We start from the raw sequence: 19,614 nt of genomic DNA, 5'->3' as shown, positions 1-19,614 counted from the left end.
ATCCTGCAGTTTAGACCAGATGGATGTTTCTAAAAAGTCGTCCCCAAGCTCACCACAATCAACAGTTGCAGACCCCAGAGTAACACCAGCTCTCTGCCTCCTTTCTTCTTGCCATGCTCATTGTGTAGTTTAGTCTCTAATCATTTCACCAGGACATAATTTCCATTTAAACAGATCTCTTTGAATTACTGAACTCTTTATCACCACACTGTTTTTCTCTCACAGGTATTCCCCCCATTTTCTTTTAATATTCTTTTGTTATTGACGTGTTATGAAATGAAGATAATCTTTTCCAAGGACAGAGGTACACACATAAACCGAAGCAAGGAATTTTTCAGCACTCAGGTTCAGAAGGAAGCATCGGGGTTCTACATGCTGAGTAAAGTAAATGACTGAAAACTTCCATCCCACGCTAGATCTGCTCTTGCTTTTTTGGTAAGTAATTAAAATTTGTAAAAACAATTATTGGCAAGGCCCTCTTTTTTGAAATCTAAGAACTTTCAGATTATATTAAGCCATTCATTTCTATGAACTTCTTCAAAGCCTGTGAACAGTTTAGTAAAAAAGATAGCATATAAAATTGACAAAATTAGAGTTTTAAACGCAAATTCAATCTTCCAATATAACATTTTTAAAGCACATAGGAACTTCTAACAAATATACAGAAGTGATTTACAGTTTTAGAACTGCAATCAGACAAAAGCTTGTCAATTTTCAATATGATGCTTATTATCTCTTCTGCAAACATGTAGAAGTATTCTAATACATCCAGCTGGCAGGAGTTCCTGATGAGACGAGTAAGGGATTAACCTCACAGCTGAGGACATGAGAATATCACTATTTTTACCATCGTGAAAAAGCTTTCCCAGAGCAGTTCATCTGTAGCTGCCTTTAAGGATTTAGCATCTGATTCTACCTTCAAAAGTACCGCAAGGGACATACTACAGAGCATCGTTAACCATGGCAATTCTTCTGCAAGTACATTAAATTCAATAAAAAAAACTTCTTAGAAGAGTTTCTTTGAGTCTACTTATAACTGGAACAACTGAGCTGAGCACTGGGACTGTAAGCGTTTAGGCTTCTTTGTGAAGACTATTGTGGAACCATATCTAAATTTTATTAACAGCAAATCAGTCTAATCTTCTGTGCACAATTTCTTATTTATATATAACTGGATAACATTCCTTTGGAACTTCCACTCATTCTCCAAACTGCCTACATGTATAATTGCCAGTGGTGGTTTGGGTACAGTTGATGTCTGTGAATACAATGAAGACATCGTGGCTCAATAGAATCTACTTTAGTTATTTTAATTCTTTAACTGCTTTTCATCCACCCTCTGTCTTGTGACTACACATCACCCTTGCCAAGATTTACTGGCAAATATATGCTGTTGTCCTCCTTCTAAGAAGACTAAGACAGAACAGCTGTTAAGCATTCCTGCTTTCTCAATTGTGCCATACCCTTCTATCTCGTATCTTCCACATGCGTTTGTGTTTATAAATACTTTTCATCCTTTTATAATCTTTTCCTTAGCTATGTGCAAATATATCTACATATGTGTATATATACACACATATGCATGTGCATACAGATGTACACATAAATTGTATTTCCAAATAAAAAGGAGATGGTAAGTATGAATGAGTTGGGTCTTTCACACATAAGGGAAATCATGCATGGGCACATCAAGGCAAGGTTTGAATAAAAATCTATGGTAATCTTCCAGTATAATTAGGACAGGTTCCTTCCAGAAAAAAATGACTTTAAATTCACAATATCCTGATAAAAGCAAGCATTTTAAAAGATATTCTTTCAAGACACACTTAATTATCATAAAATGGCTTGACTGAAGGGAAAAACTAAAGCTAAGGAAAACAAATCATTTTCTGCTGATCTTTGCAGACTTTTCATTGCAGATCCGCTGGTCTTTCTGTTGGCCCTTGGAATTAAGGTATTTATCATGTCTAGCTAAGGAATATTTTATGAACTATACAAAGGAACATGTTGATTTTGAATAGCCCCTTTACTTTCTATTGCATCAAGGAATTGCAGAATAACACACAACATCTGTAACTGTCTTGACTGCACAAGCTCAAAGGAAACCAATCCATGAGAAGTTGCACAGGAAAGTAACAGTCAATATCGTACTTTGCATGTTCCAATGCAGTTTTAAAAAGACATCCATAAGAACAGCAAATCATTAATAAGTAACAGCTATTCTCTTGACAGCCCCAAGTCCTACGCTCCCTGGAAACACCTTTCCCTACATGACTGAATAGCATTTAGGCACCAACATTACTCTGTAATCGTACTCAGCTCATATATCGGAACTTTCCTTTCATGAATGCAAAGATGTTTTACAACCAAGAAATACCTGTAGTTTGAAATTTGTACCAAAAATATACCTATTATTGAGCAAAATAAAATGCGCAGAGCTGTACAAGATTTTACAGTACATAACACCAAACATGAACCTCAATCTCTTTAAAAAGCAGTAACAGGGGAGTCTGCTGTTTCACTAAAATGAAGTTTTCACTGTCCTGTGACACTGAAGAGCTTGTAAACCCAGTCACATAATCCACACATGAATCCCTTCTCTTACTCCCGAGCACAATATTATTGGAATGTGCTTCCAGGAGCACGTTCTGTCAGCAGGGATCTCACTTTGGGAACGAAACAGCCATCTAACAAGAGACATTACAGATATATAGCACACACTATCTAAGATAGAAAGGTTCTACTGGCTAGATGATCATGTTATGGGAATGCTGAGAATATTCAATACAACTTTCTGTAACAAAAGAAAGGAATGGATAGAGGGGATAACACGCTGTGTATGGACCTGTGTATGGGCATTAGTAACCAATTGTTCAATTGTGGTGAAAATATTAATATACTGCTTTTTTGCTAGCTGCTTCTTTACCTTTCTTCACCCTATACAGGATAAACTCCCTACTACTGTTTATGTGCTTATCTACTACATTATGCAAAGGAAAAGAAAAACAACACTGTGTCCTATTAAATTGTAGTGTTACACAGGAAAACAGAAGAAACTGCATTATTTTATGGTTAATAAATCAGTAACGGGCAATAGATTCAACCTTCCAGAAACACAAGTATGACACAAAGTCAGCATAGAAATACACATCATTTTTCCAGCTCACAGATCCCCATGTTTTGGTTGTGGAAGACAAGATTACATATTTACTTTTGCAAGAAGCTTTCATTAATGAAGAGTTGTCATGAAACCTCACCACATGATTTAGTTGTGTGTTGGGGCACTGAAACAAGCTGGCTCTTGATGTAGCTCCAGTAACTGAGGAGCTCACAGAAGTTCAGGAGCTGCATGTACCTCTACATGTGTCTTTAATAATGCCTGAAGCAAAGCAAACCATTGCTTTCTAAAAGTATTAAATAAACCAATATATATCATGTAATGCAGTCTTGTAAAACTTTCAGTCCCTGAATGAATTCTGTGCTTTGAATGTACAGATTCTTCAGTATTCTGCAGTCACCCTGACCTCACTGCTTGTTTTTCTTACCAACTTCATTGTGAAAATATGCACAGTTCAATCAGATGGTTTGCAGCATCCACAGAACAGAAGCTTGGAAAAAAAAATGAAGCCTGATGAAGTATTAAAGATTCCTATCTTCTTCCTGTCGGTCAAACACCTGAAAGCAGAAGGTTCAATTCAAACGAGCCCATGAACTGAGGGGGACCAAACTCTCCATACAGACTGCAGTAACCTGCTTTTTGGGCTTCATGAGTTTGGTAAAAATAAATAAATAATAAAATAAATAAAATCCTTGTGAGCTATTCACAAAGAGCTCCCTGGTATTACTTACAAGTTACTTAAAAACACTTGACACCGCTAAGCAAGGATGAGGGATGAAATATGTACCCAAGTGTTATACATGCGCACGAATAAAAATACTAATATGCTCATCTCATCAGCATTGATCTAAAAGAAATATATATTATCCTTCTCCTCCATCACTTCAAATCAAAAGCCAGGATCACTATCTTATGCAACAGATGAAAGTTATTTACAATTTTACTCCGACCACATCCTTATGAAGCTCATCAAGCAGCTAAGTGCTCCTCCAGTGAAAGTGCTCTGCCTAGCAGCAGCTCCAAAATTGATGCCCATGAACCTGACATCAGGTTTTGTTTTATATTTACGTACTACTTTCTGACATTACATTTCACATAGCCAGACTGAATAAAAGCTAGAGGTATCTAAAAGCTTAGGCCAGTATAACAGGGTCAGCCATTGGCATAAACGCTACCTTGGTGACCATCTGCCTCCCCCAACAACCTTACATACGCTCAGGGAGGATAAGAGATTGCTGCAGAACTACAGCTCCTTCAGTGATATTTCTCCGAGACAAGGAGTGAATTACTCCACAGTATTATATTCATCCCTGCTATGTCAAAATCGAAGGAATACCAGCAATGGCTGCCAGGAGAGCATTTGACCCTGACAGGAACTAGACTGAAATTTTATTAATGGTATAAACTGGCATTCAATGGACATAAGACAAGCTGACTGGCTGCAGAAGCTACAGAGGCACCCTCAGGTTTTGACTTATTATTATGAGGTGACGATGTTGCAAATGTGAAAGATCTCTTTTTCACAACTGCTAGGAAAATAATCACTGTTTCCACTCTACATGCAGACAGGCTGGAATTGAGCAACCAGAACCAGCAATCGCTGGAGGAAAACCAAGTAGGATATGCTTGAAGTAATGGACACACAGTCTTTTTACACAAAGTATTATCGGATTTGTAGTAGTCACCTTTCGCTTTGCCAGAAGCGACAGGCTTAACCCTACGGTCAATATTAATGCGAGGGGCATGGTGAAGTACACTCTAATGAGTATTACATTCATCTCATTTGCAGGACCCAGGCAGATCAAACAAGGACCATTCTCCACTATTGCAGTAACATCTGTTCTTAAAAGCCCAAGGCCGCTCTCCAGCCACAGACACTGACATCCATAAACAACATCATCTTCAGTGAAAGAATTTGTAAAATTTTCCCAAGGGGGATTTTAAAGATTTAACACGACTCTCTTCAACTACTGTGTAAAAATACACTTTGTAACAGTATGCTATATTGAACTTGTTCCATTGAAATCAGAATAGTAATCAAAATAATGTAAGTAAAGCCACTTCTTCTACTGCTTTAACATTTACTTTCAATCTGGAGTCACGTGTTGTATGTGCTGAATAAAAAACAATTTGTATTACTTACTGATACGTAGCAGAGATGTAATTAATTGATGCTCTGTCTATCAGTGGGCTTTTTAGAGCAATGCTATAAATCACACCTACTGCTTCAGGCAGAGTTGTTTTGTTGCAGTTCCTACTGCTGTAGGAAGATGCAGAAATCAGGAAAAGAACAGATGAAACTGAGAACAAGGAGATGCATGAGATGTATGAGATGCAGTAGTTGCATTCTGCTCTCCAGTGTCCCACATAAAAGAACATCAAGAAGAAACTAATGCTGAACTACAACCTATTAAAAATCATGAACCGACCCTATTTTTTTTCAGAGTGGATAAAGACACAGCAGGCAAAATGGCAACATGAATGCCAACCTGCTGTACTTACATGAGAGATGCCAATAATCAAAATGGAATAGTCAGACCACATGACACTATCTTGAAAGAAACTGGATGACAGGTACTTACAGGGTTAGTCACTGTGCACTTGTGCAACATTCTTCTCATGCCAACATGGGCCTTACATGAAATAAAAGAGCGGCTCCAGTAGAGCAACAGATCTCAGTGGTTTTAAGAGAGAAAAGACTAAAGATTTCATCTCAAGGTCAGATTATACTAAGAAAATTGAAAAATTACTGCATTCAAATACAGTGAAGAATCCTACTTTCAGCATTAAGTAGTTCTCCTGCAGGATCTTTGCACACCTTAAATATGTTCACATCCAGTAAAATTATACAACAAATTTAAAACTACATGGATACACCACAGTGCAATTCTGGAAAATAAGTTTGGTTTCAAAAGCTTTCTTCTTCTACAATAACAGTCACATATTTATCAAAGTAACCACTGTGTCATTTTAAAGCTTTGGCAGGACTATACAGATGTTAAGAAAGAAAACTTCAATTTACTTCAGACTCTCAGCCTAGAATATTGCTTACATGGTACGAATGGAAACGTCAATCAATAAAAAGCCAAAACAACTTGCCTTGTGAAGTCCTCAATCTGAAACTATATTCTTATTCGATAGATTAAAGTCACACAATTCCAGATAGGAGCTGACAGCTTTCCTTGCCTGATTATAAAGATCAGCTTCCAGCTTTCCATGAACTATTATGTTTTACTCCTTCACAGATGCACAGAAAATACTTGAAATGCAAAGAAGCATCCTCCAAATCACACTTTAACCTACGGTACTGCATGTCTATTTAGGAATGTTTATTTAAATGAACTCAGTTCAGGAATTGCACAGATTTAAAAGACTTATGCTATAATCTGTGTCCTTACTTCAGTCTATCTGTATCTGAAATACAGAACATTTGGGCCCAGAGTATTATTGTCTATCCATCTTCTTCCAAAGTACATGCAATTTTCTTGATTTTAACATCTCCTATCACCACCTGTCTTGTCTCATTTAATTATTCTCACACTGGGGAAAAAAGCCATAAATCCCTCAAATGATACAGCATCTTTAAACAGTACACGATTATCTAGTTGCCTGTTTCATTATTTACTCCAACTGGGTAAGAAAAATACACTATTTTAGGGAAAAAAAGTTTGTTTGCATAAGCAAATATCTCAATATTCTACTGAACATCAGAAAAAAATAACCTCTAATATTCGTCATGACAAACATAAGGTTTTAAAAGCAAACAAAGCATTCTAAGTCATGAATTCTCCTTCTAACACCTAGTTTACACTACAGTAAAATTAGAGCACAATGAAACCAATGGCAATTTTCATCACTGGCAAGAACATGGCCAACTACAGGTGCCATTAATGAAAAGCAGTATTTCCAATTAGTGCAGGTAATGTGGTTCCCTTCCCAGTGCAGCTCTATTCTAGCTGAGCAAGAGTGAATGCAGGAAGAGACTCACAGAAGCAGGATGATTACCCAGATGGTAAAACACGTGCGTTTGGTTTTGTTTTTTGCCACTGAACAAAATCTTTACTGATGGTTAACCAAAAAAACAACCAAATAGCAACTTCTCAACAACACGCACTTTCTAAGAAGTGAAGAGCATTACTGCTTAGAACATAACAGAGTTTTAACCAATACAAAATCCCGGAAATCAAAATGTTCACCATATGCAGAATACAAGTCTAAACCTCTTAAGTTTTAACTTGTGGTAGCAATCATTCAACCAAATGCCTTCTGCACTTACCACATTTCAGAGGGAAAGCAGTTTTTTGGCTTAGATTTCTTCCATTCAAGTGGTCATGAGCTTTGATCAGTCTTTATGAACTGAAACATGTTCCTTTATTTTAAGCAGAATTCACTTATGCAACATACCTGGAAAACTGCTCTTGTAGGCCACGCATCTGAGCTCTGTTACGCTCTGACTCCAGTGTTACCTCCCGTAATCGTTTTTCACTCTCAAGTCTTAAATGTCTTTCTTCCTCCAACTCGTGTATCAGTTTCTCACGCTGAAAGACCATAGAAGTTAATAAATTACTCTGTATGTAAAACACTTTTAAGATAAATTTTATATTTTACTTGGGAAAAACCATCAAATAATCAACTCTTTTTTTGTTGTTATTAAAGGCAAAACCACACACAATTACAGGGTAGAGACGGAGATTCTGTCAGAATACCACCATACATACACCAATATTGAGCTATTTCTCCTCAGCTCAGACTCTAAAGTGTAGCAGCTATTTAAGAACAAACACCCTCCCCTCCTTTGAAGATCTTTTTCTTCACCTCCATTTGAAATAGTTCTCACAGATATTTGAAATCTGTGATCTTGCTCGATAACAGACAGAGGAAGCCTGAAGCAGTCATGCTGCCAACCTGCCACCCAACCCTTAATGACACAGCCCCAAGAACACGGTAGGAGATGATTCTGCAGCACTGCTTTTGTTGTTTTGGATGAGTAGCAAGATTCCTATCAGTAGGACTGAGTCCATTTGAATCTATTAAGTAAAATCCTATCACAAAGAATCTGCTTGTAAAAACCAGCTATCCAAATGAAAACCTACAAGAGGGATAAAAACATCACTGATTTCATTAATAGTTCTCAAAAGCAAATAGAATATGCTTGTTGCTAATGCTGAAATGACAAGATGAAAACACCCAACCCACAATGAACAAGGCTATCTGGGTATATCTATATATACATATATCTATATATATATGTTATGGATGGCTGTCTTTTTGCAAACTTCAGATCCAAACACAAAAATGAGATATAAAAGTAATGATTTCAAAACCCTATTTTAAAAGTAGGTGCATGTGAACTGAAAAGTTATAAAAATGCTAATGGAATAAAAAAAAAAATAATGTATATACAGCCTTTTCCACGTGACCCTGCAGCTACACAGAAATTACATTAAATTAAATTTAACTAAATTAAATTTATCCTTGTGCATTTAAATGAGATAACAAGTCAATGAAAAAAAAACACAAATAAGCAATTAGCGTAGTACTACATTACAGTCCCCCAGTGAAGGGGTTCCAAATTGGTTGCACAAAGGAAGTTAAGCCACTGTGAAGCTACAGCATCTACACTACCTACACACGTAGGACAGTTCTGTGTGCTTAGTGCATTGCAATTGGCAGCCTATCAGAATGAGTTCCACTGCTGACCTAATTTTTTGTGACACACCTGCAAAAATTTGTCCAGAAATTACACATACAGTTTCATTAGGAAATAACAAAGATGTCTTAGTTTTAGGCCATTAAATGGGAGAGACAGACTATCTGTACAAGTCTTGCAGTTATAAATCTAACTGGATAATAATTTATAAAGCAGCAACCAAGGGACCAAAAATACGAATGTTACCAAGTAGAAGAAGGATCTTAAAGGCAGTGATAAATAAGCACATGCCACAAAGGAAGGCTGCAAAGGATCAAATGAAATATCTATATACTTGCGGAAAAACATGGGAATTACTCAGAAGAGGGCTTCTGCCTGGTAGATTGCATGTAATCTCTATATACATATAATAATTCCCTGGAAAATGGGAAACTGCAAAACTAGAATCCCATTGCTGGAAAACAAATAAACTGTTCTAATTAAATTATTGAATTACTGTTACACAAGCACATCCTGGCAGGTGCTGAGAGATCCTTTGCTTCTGTCAAAATGAAAAGAGCAGAGCACTCAGCATCAAGCAGAACATGCACAGTACCTTCAGTACAAATCCACCCTAGGAATAACTCGCACTAATGACATGGCAAGAATATTCAAGCCCAAGTGTCCCAGCTAACTCAAGCACCAGGCTGTGCCTGAGCTCGCTGCTGCATTAACAACTTAACTAAGGTAACACACTAAAGAATTACTCTCATTCAACATAATTACCAGCACAATGATCTTATTCTGATATGGCAGGTGCCTTTCCTCCTGCTGCACTGACCATGCTCTGCTTCTCAAATAAACCTTCTTTTTATTTTATGTACAAAGCCAAATCTCCACAGGGAAGACTACAGAGTAATACACCTGTGAATATCTGGGGTATTTCACAGCATCTTACCAAGACATGACCCTTCAAAAAGAGATTAATATACTTTCTTCCACCTCACTGCCAGGACCTTTTGTAGGTTGCACACCAATAATGCCTACAGAATGATTGTGCTGTATATATGTTATGGCCACATTGCCACTAACCACAAAACCACATTTTCTAGTAGAACACGGAATATACAACACAGATTCACAGATCCAAGCTTTTCCCTACAGGTCAAAGACCAGTGCAAGCTATTTCTGGGTTTCATTTCCCTCTTGCTGGTAGGTCACGGAATGCTGTTGCCACCACTTACTCCTCACATTCATGTGGGAAAGCACGCAATATTGTCATGGACAAAAGATCCGCACAAGCATGTGATTTTCATTTTGGAAGAAAAGAAAAAAGACCCAGGAGTTACCTTAAGAAAAGTATCCATGAAAGAATGATAACATTACAAAAATCAAATGTTTAAATATTAGGAACCTCTGGGATGAAATAAATGTCCAGTCTCCATCTTACAATACACTATTAGTTACATGAGCCCTTTGCTGTACAAAGCTTATGCTTCTGCCCTGCTACACATGTGGGTACACAAACAGGAAGCAGCTCCCAGAAGCAGTGATCATAACTACAAGAAAAAGGCTGTTTTTATTCAAACCCAGCAAAGCCATTGTGAGGAGGCACACAAGAGAAATGAACCCCCTGCACAGAAAGGTCAGAGATTTTTCCATCCTGTTAGCAGACGACATCCCTGAACTCTCCAGAAATTGTGCACTGTCATAATGCCCTCTATAAGCTCCTCTGTGCAAAAAAGCCACATGTTCCACTTGCCAATTCTTCATTAGCTGCAGCTTCTTCTGTCCACGAGCTCTGCTCAATCTTTCCCACCTCCTCTCCTCCCAGTTAACCTTTCTCCTCTCAGAAGCACAACTATTGCTTCACTCTCCCTTCCCTTCTCCGGACAGACTCACTTCCATCACATCTCCCTGTCAACTCTCTGATAGCTTTCAATTATGCAAAAAAATTAATGTGAACAAACTAGAGTGAAAGAATTAGCAAATTCCACCCATACTTTTGTGTTAAGTACTGGAATATTTTAACACTTGAACAAATACTGTTTGCAATTACTTTTTCATGAGCATTTGAGCAATCAAGTTTCACCAGCTACTCATCATTCTCATGAGCAAACGTCTGCATGCCAGTGAGTTCCTCTTTGTGTAAGTGCAGAAATGTTCATGTCAAAATGTTTCATTTCACATCCAGTCAGGGACATGTACTGCACATTAATTCATCTTCTCAAATGTAAGCAAGAAATCAAATCTGAGATATACACGATCAAAACAAAACGCGTGAGAACTACTTATGTCATGTTACACTGAACTGAAAACGCCTCCTCTTTGGAGCTCCTGAATGACTCCTGGAGCTACAAAACGCAAAAGTAACAAAAAATAAAAGCATGCAACATGAGTGGCAGCCAGAAAGGCAAAGCCAAGCGCCGGGCCATAGGGTCATGGATTTTGCTGTGCCTGCCTAACATCTCCCCTGCATCACAATTTAAGACTACAGATGCTGGCAAGGGAAATATCCCTGGGACTCAGCAGGCACCAACGGCACATACTGCACATGCTGCTGCTATTCAGAAGGGAGACAGCCCAACAGCTGCACCGAAACTGCTCCCTCCTTTTTTTGGTTAGCTTATGTTTGAACCTTGTGAGAAGCCATTTTTACTAGCAGTCAGGTGGAACAGGACTGCTGAGTTCAAATACAAAAGATCTTTCTTACCCAATGTATCATAAGTACTTTGGTAGTAATTATGTCAACATCAGAGAGCAAATTTGTCCAAAAAAAAGGCTACAAAAGAACATTTAACCCAGGCTTAATGTTGCTCTAAATCAGGCTATTAAACTACACGTTAATTTTTTAACAACTATCTTTAAGCATTTGCTAAAGAGGGCCACAAATTCTGCATAATTAATATTGATTTTGAAGAAATACTTTGCAATGAATTCAAAAAAGGGGGAGAAAGTAACACAGCTTTTTTTGTTTGGTTACAATTTATGGAATCGTTAAGGTTGGAAAAGACCACTAAGATCATCTAATCCAGCCATCAAGCACCGAAGCATCGTTAAGTCATTGCTAACCTAAAGCGAGTGCTTCAGTAAGCATCAACGCACCTTTTGATGCTATATAATTGATACCTCACAATAACAGCACTTATTTAATCGTAGCCTGGTCGGACCATCAGCTGGCTGCAGAAGCAGGTAACAAAACCAAAATCAAGCAAACAAACAGCAGCTATGAGAAGCACACTGACATTCTGCAAATCAGTTTGTGCAGCACAAAAGGGGCCAATGGTCAACAGGCACATTCACAGTACTCAAATGCACTATTCTCTAGCAATACTGGAGTCTATCTGAACCAGATCAACAGAGCGTGCTGCAGGCAACAATCCCTGTTATACTCCCTATTATATCAGAATTCAGTAATTCTCTGGTAAGAGAATTCATCAACATAGAGGCGTACAGCAACATAGACAAGGGCTTGGAAAGTTACTATTAGGAAGTGATGTACAGAAAAATAAACTGCCCAAGGTGATGAGCAGGAAGCCTGGGACAGGCACCAATACACTGAGCGTTTCCCCCCAGTATAAAGCGTGTGATCAAACTATGTTTGAGCACGGACCTCCCAGGCTGACAGTGGGTGAGACTGCTTTGGCACAGCCAGCTCCAGCAGCAGACTGCCCTGCCCTCACCTTCTGCCAAGCCCAGGTTCCTACATGGGTCGGGACCTTTCCATCCAAATTCCCCTTCTGCAGCCCGGTCCCAAACCTAGCAGGGAGGAGGCTGAAATCCTAAGTCAAAACTTCCTTCACTCACAGGTGGCAGGAAGGAAACATGACGAGAAGAACGGAGAGGGCCGAGACCATTTTGTATTCCATCATAAATTGTACCAGGTACTGTATTTCAGTTTAAATTAAAATGAGTCAAACTTCAGTGTCCTTTGTTTGCTCCTCATCGATCGCTGTTAAACCAAATGTTTCTCATTCTGTAATCAATACTTCTCTGCAAAAATAAACCAAGGCACTGACAAACAACTTTGCAGCACACTGCAGCTTTCCTCGTGGTGGACTCTGACAGCATGAAAAAACACTACCTAATGAATGGAAAAGAGAAGTGCACTGCTTATTGTGCTTATTACAGTTTTAACAGGCAGCTTACAGCTGAATCATTTTACTGTAACAAGGCTTTATTAAATCAGCCAGCTATTGAGACCAGAACTCTCTGACAATGACAGTTAATATGCCTTTGTCCCTCATTACTGTTTCCAGCTATACTGGGAATACCAACAAATACTCTCAAAACACTCAAAGCTTTCCCAAGGATGAAGTTAAGGTGTTTTACAGTACTGTGAAGCATTAAGACATAAGCAGCAATAACTGAAGCACTTGTGGGGCTCACGGAGGGAAAGGTAGCTTTATTTCCACAACTCCTCCAAATAAAGTTAAGGGTGAAATTGTGTTGTTCCTTTGTAATGAAAATGAATTACCCTTTTGCTTGACGCTGACTTGTACTACAGAGGCTGAGGAAGAAAGTTCCTCAATTTATATTACGCCTCTATTTTTCTCCCCAATTATTTCAGGATGTAATTATTTTTCCCAACCTTATTCTCACTACAGCTCTGCAACAGCAAGATATACACAGCATAAACAGCATCTCCTAATTTTAGGCTGGTATCTTCTAGCTCTTTCATTCCGGTAAGAAAAAATGATGACTCTCTAGAATAGGATTCTGCTCCCACGACAGGCTGCCCCGAATAAACCAGGAAAATCTACTTGGCACTAAATAACTTGTATTAGCATTTTCTATAACTGCCTTTAAAACAGTTAAATTGAATAATTTGAAGCAAATAATTTATTTTTCACTATTAAATTTTAATGTGCTAATAGATCGCTCTCTTTTGCCTCATAACAGACTAGAACGTGCATACCATGACTACCAGATGGAAACTTCAGGCTCTGTGTGGCTCTGAGATGAACAGCAAGATAGGAAACATTTATTACCAGTAGTGATATTTTAGTGACAGTAGTTTACACACTTTATATTCTTTGGTGATAACACTTCTCCAGAGCAATTGAAGTAAATTAGAAACACTTTCTTGGTACAATTACTGCTTCTGAATAAGATAAGATGCTGGCTTCATTGTGCAATAGCTCAAAATTGCCACCATGTGGCAGGACAGCAACTTAATTTAGCATTATTTATATTGCAGTGATACAGTTTTAATTGCATCTGTACAATAGAATAACTGCTGTGCTGAAGCTCCTTTATCATTTCAAGCCTACAATTAATCAGAATTAGGCAGGCTATTACATGAGCAATACTGTATATATAGTTGGAGTTGTGACAGAATTTATGTTATACATTTCTTTTAATTCATAAAACCTTTCAGCACAGAGCTAGATAGTAAGCTCCTCTGGCTGCACATCCCTTCCAGCAGTTACGGTTTATAGGCACCCCTTGGTTACGGGAAACACGCAGCAAAGGCCACAGGAAACGAATCACCATTAATAAAATAAACACACAAAAAAACCCCTCACCACCACCAAGAAAAACCTCAACTCGCTCCTAGTCTACCAGAAACTAACCAACAGAAAGCAGCTTTGTGACTGACTTTCCTTATGCTGCAGCTGGTTGTACCCACTTCCCTACACCAAATCCACCACAGCAATACACGCCACATGCAGGAGAGCTTTAGGCAGGTGAAACATCCGCACTCCAGCAGCCACTACAACCCAGAACTTCTTAAAGATCATCTCCACATCGTGTTTTTAACGTTGTATCATGGCAAGCAATACGTTTTCTGAAATCACGTCTGTCTAACAAACAATTCCTGTTTACTGAAATTCACAGCTGATAGCGTAATTTCAAAGGCTTGTATTGATCCTCAGTTCTCAGCCTAATTATTGTTCCCATTTTAGACATAGTGGAACTAAAGAGAACACTCCTATAGAGCCAGAAATCCCCACACAGTCAGATCAAGGATTTTTTTTTAAATTATTAATCTTAAAATGATAACACTTTTCTAAAATGAATTTGCAAATGTAATTGAGCTTTTAATAGCTTCAACAGATAGTAATTAAAGCAATTTCATTTCCCTAAATTAAACGTAATGAAATGTTTTTCAAGATCAAATAAAAACTTGGAAACAATATTATATCAGACGTCATTCATATGAATACCTTATGAATACCTAATATTCAGATGTGTGCAGAACAAACGTCTGTCAACACCAAAACGAGAAAGAGTGGAAGTAATAAGTAATGTAACGTGCAGTTATTTCCTCCTAGAAATGAGCAGGGTTTTAATGGCTAATTATAATTCCAAGCCCTTTGTTACACAGTTTTTTGACAGAGTGACTTGCATTTTAGCAAGATGTAGAACTAAGTACAGCAGTGGGGTTTTCGATGTTGTACTACATATGTATTTTTCTCATTAGAAGTTTTACAACCAGTTTAACTTGTTAACAATGAGCTTTTATTAATTCAATCGCAGGCAAGCAAAAAAAAAACCCAAACCCAATATGTCAGATTACACTTCTCACTTGTTTGGTTAAATACAATGTACAGTGAAGGCCGGAACGAACACTGAACGCTGACAGGTGTATGAAGGAAAGCCCAGCCCATACAATTTAGGGCTGTTTCACATTTGCACATGCTCAGGTTTAAGAGCAAACACTGTCTGGCTACACCTATACAAGGCAGCCAGGTAAACTCAGCACACCACTAAGTGTGTGTCCAGGCTGGCTGTGCAGTGGAGCAGAAGATAAAGGACCACCACATCCCTACCAGCTTGGTTTGCGGACAGCAACCCCAGTAGCGAGGCGGGAACATCCTAAATCACTTTTGCTTATCTGAAATGACTGTGTGCCTACAGTGTAACTGACCAATGTGTTCTTCAGATGATATAAATGGTTTCTTTTCTAAGTGACTGAGTTGAATCAAGCATTTCCCACTCGGATCTGTATTAGTGAGACAGCAGTTAAGCAGCAGTACACACATGGGAAAAGTATTTAAAAATAATAAACAACCACTTCTAAGAGTTTTGCTTAGTATAAAATGATAGGGCAGGGGAACGGTACGTTGCTGCTCCAGGGAACTCAGATTTATTCAGAAGCTAGGAGCAGTATGCTCTGATGCTAGGCAGAGTTAATGCTTCTTCATTTTCTGGATTTCTCATGAAAGTCTTTGTATTTCCTGTTAATAATTAGGATATGCAGAAGTTAAGTGAAAGAGATGCCATGCTAATCAAGAATTGGGAGGATGAGAGATGTAGAACTGAACCATGACAATCGTGTGAAGCAGCTCAGAAACATCTGCAGTACCATCATGTCCCCATGGATGTGAGATAAACTGATATCTTAGTTTGCACACATGCACTTCTATCTGCCTTTCTCAACTAACCCACTCAGCAGCCATGGCACCACAACTTGCTGCCAGCTACCTTTCCATGCAGTATTCCTTTTTTCAGGCTTTTCACAGCACTGCTCATGAACATGTCAGATCTTATTACAGTTGTTTTGTGTTCACTTGTAGAATTCGTTTAAGGTTGGTAAGTAACTGCAAAAAGACACCTGATTTACCTAGCTGTTTCGTGCATGTATTCCAGAGGCCTAACACTGTAGCTTTCTGATGAATGTACCTCTTTATCATTTTCACTCCTTAAGCACTGCAGGCACTGCTGGAGGCAATAGGGAAACGTGGTGGACTTTTTGCTGGCTGGTGCATCCTCAACAGTAATTTTAACAGAGCTGCCACTGACGCTGATAATGCACTCATCTAGAAGAACTGGCTTCACTTTCAGAGGCCAGATTGAGTTTGCAAGCCTGGTAGTTGGGAGAACTCGAAAAATAAGAAACAAGTTTGCATTGTGTTTTCAATTTGCTCACTGGTCCAACTGGAGTAATTGAATGACTGTATCACAACCTGATATCTTTCTGCAGAGTGACTTTCCAGTAATAGGTTCTCTTGAAGGTCTGTTCAAGTCTCCACAGACTAATTCCGGCCCAACTAGAGGGTCAGCCAGGCTCTCCCCCTTCAGCCTCCTTCCCTTACCAGAACATGTAGGTTAGCTGTACTTCCAAAGGAGAAGACCAAAAAGAGACAGAAAAGCTCTGACATTGATTTCTCTGGTCTTCATTTCTATGCTTATCTATTTACACAGAATGAAGATACTGGTTCACAGACACAACAGTTCTACCTCTGCTGGGCACAGGGAGTATGAAAAGTGAGCTAGCAAACTATTTATACAGTTCCATAAACTTGGGCAAGAAAGAAATTTTGCTGTTTATCTGTAGAACAGGAACTCTGCTGTTCCCTAATGCTCCTGTGTGCAATATATCACCACACCAAACAATTTCCTATAACTCACTTAAGACATCAGGCTTGAAATCAAATTTAATACAGGTGAAATATGAACAATCCTTGACTAAATGGGGCTGAAAAGAAATAACCCAGCTGGACTGACCATACAGACAAAGTCAAACAGAGCAGGGTTCCCTGGAATGAGGTGTGCAAATGGATGATTCAGTTTTTCAGCTATTACAGGGCAGGGAGGTGAACCCCATCAGCACAGCTGGCTCTGTCCCTGCCTTGGCATCCAGATGCACGTCAGCAGCTCCATGGGAAGCACAAAGCTCAGAAGTTTCTCCATCCCACCTGTGTTAGATCAAATATGCAGCTACAAGCTGATGTTCTTGCCACCTGGGTGCTCACAAGGATATTTCTGAAAACCTGTTTATGTTCCTTCTAAAGCTCTTCCTGTTCAATGTGCTGGATCACACACGTTCTTCACACCCTAACTATCCACTCACCTCCTACATATTTCAGTTTGTGAAGAGGTTTCCCTTACCAACTGATGTCACATACAGCTGCTGAACACTGCCAACAACTCTGAAAACCTATCTTTAGTATGGAAACATCTATCAGCTTCAGATTTAATGCATGTCTTTCCGAACAGTATCTCCCACATCACAAGATTTCCACCTGGGGGAGTAACATCATTTCAGCTATCTGGGGCAATCGTACACACATTCTGGGAATTCTTACCTGCTACCCCACTGACAGTGAAGGAAAAACTTTCTTTAACTGAAAAGCTGCCAGTTGTTGCCTCAGGGAACTTGTTAATAGGTACAACCAGAAACAAGACTTTCCCAAGAGAGGATAATATTAATCTGCAACTCAGAAATCATTTCTAAATAAGCAGTGTCACCGTGGATGCCAATCACAAACCTGCAGTGTAAAGAAGTAATTACAAAATGACTGCTGCATGGTCCGTGCATACTGAGCCAAATTCCCTCCCACTATTCATCCCAAGTAGCTAGACTGTGATTATCCACAGCACATAGGTACCTCCAGGCTCCAAATGGCTCTCGGCACTATTTACAACCATCGTAAGATTCTCTTCCCCAAAGGGTTTGCTACCTAAACCACCATACAGACAAGAGATGAGTCAGAATAAAGCCCGTTGTACAAATAACCAATTTGAGTCAGACGGTATTATATAAAAGATTATAAAAGAATTAGGCGACTGAGGTAGCGTGACTTGTATGACACCAAAACTAAAGAAGAATAGGACTTCTTGTGAGTACAGTAAGGAGAGATTCTAATCTCCTGGTTACCTCAAGTCACACAACAAACTTATTGAACTGAAAGAATGACTTATTGGCACAGTTTGGAGAACGAATGAAAGCCACCTCACAACTAGGTAAGGTCCAGTATCTGGTGCTGTTTCAAGCATGGAACTTCTATTTGTATTCATTTCCAGAATAACTGCAGAGTGCATCATGCCAAATGATATGGAAATAACACAGTCCAAACATCACAGTCATTCCCACAGTCTAGACAGCTGCCTCTCACAGGACATTTAAGCAAGTCTGGCCACCAGTTCCAGACTTGGAACAGTATGCCATGAGATCTTCATTATGAAAGATCTCATAGAATATCAAAAGATGCCTTATCACAAAGCAGTGAGCACAGAGCCAAAACAAACAGAAAGTATGTAAAAGCTAACTCCTGACAAAGCAAAAGCTGAATTAAAGATTATGAGACTGAAGTAGGGCGGAAAAGAAATGAAGAATCATAGCCGTAAGCTCAAGCTAAACAAATTCATGCAAAGCTGCTTAAGTTTGTAAGTTTAATATGTGAAAACATCATTTACTTGTTCTATTTTAATATTTCTTTAAACTTTAAACAGAAGTTGCAGAGGACAAAGTGATAATACTATGCCAAAAGATGAAGACAACAAACAAATCTTTTCTTAATGGCATAAAGAACACTCACAAGTTGAAGTCTTGCTCTAAGTGCTGCGACTATCTCAGAAGTGCTCAGTGCTCTGAAATGGGCAAATCGTTTCTCCCAGTTTCTGCTGTCTCTATTTTATTCATCATCAACAGACTATTATATGTATGCATAAGCTGTGGGAACAGGACAAAGCTATCACGTTCTCTTGGTGCTGCAGAGCTTCCATTTTGGATCAGGACTCCATCGCACTAGTTCCTGAATAAAGAGTTGGTGTAGTAAAGGTTCCGCTGTACTACAATGCAATCTGAAGCACTGCACAACTGTCTCGTTCTAAGGGTCAGAACCAACCGAATGGTACAAACTCCCAGAGCACTACATGCATTTAAATAAGCGAACATTCATCAGCATCAGAACTGAGCGCTTGGTACATCAACTTTGTCCCTTGCGAGAATCATAGAATTATAGACTCACACACCCAATAAACCATCTCTCAGTGCCACATCCACCCTCATCTTGAAAACCTCCAGGTTTTGTCACAGAGGAGAACAAGGATGAAGAAATTAAAGACCTCACTCCCTGTCCAGTGGTGGAAGTGTTCACCAACATTGGTTGGCTTGATTAGATGGAGGAGAATTCAG

The 19,614-nt window shown here is 38.9% G+C and overlaps 1 protein-coding gene across 2 annotated transcripts in view; it reads right to left on the bottom strand.

Moving 5' to 3' along the window:
- NCKAP5 (NCK associated protein 5) overlaps window positions 1–19,614 on the bottom strand; it is a 356,004-nt gene that overhangs the window by 159,364 nt on the left and 177,026 nt on the right. Inside the window, exon 6 of one of the 2 annotated variants that reach the window (XM_072341540.1) lies at window positions 7,523–7,656. The exons of the other annotated variant lie outside the window; for it this stretch is intronic. Within the exon in view, the coding sequence (XP_072197641.1) occupies window positions 7,523–7,656 (134 nt within the window). The remainder of the gene's footprint in view (window positions 1–7,522; window positions 7,657–19,614) is intronic. 2 annotated transcript variants of the gene reach the window in all.

This window comes from Excalfactoria chinensis, chromosome 7, assembly GCF_039878825.1.
Source record: "Excalfactoria chinensis isolate bCotChi1 chromosome 7, bCotChi1.hap2, whole genome shotgun sequence".
Lineage (NCBI taxonomy): Eukaryota > Metazoa > Chordata > Aves > Galliformes > Phasianidae > Excalfactoria > Excalfactoria chinensis.
Note: the sequence above shows the minus strand (reverse complement) of the source record. Positions and strands in the feature narration are given on the sequence as shown.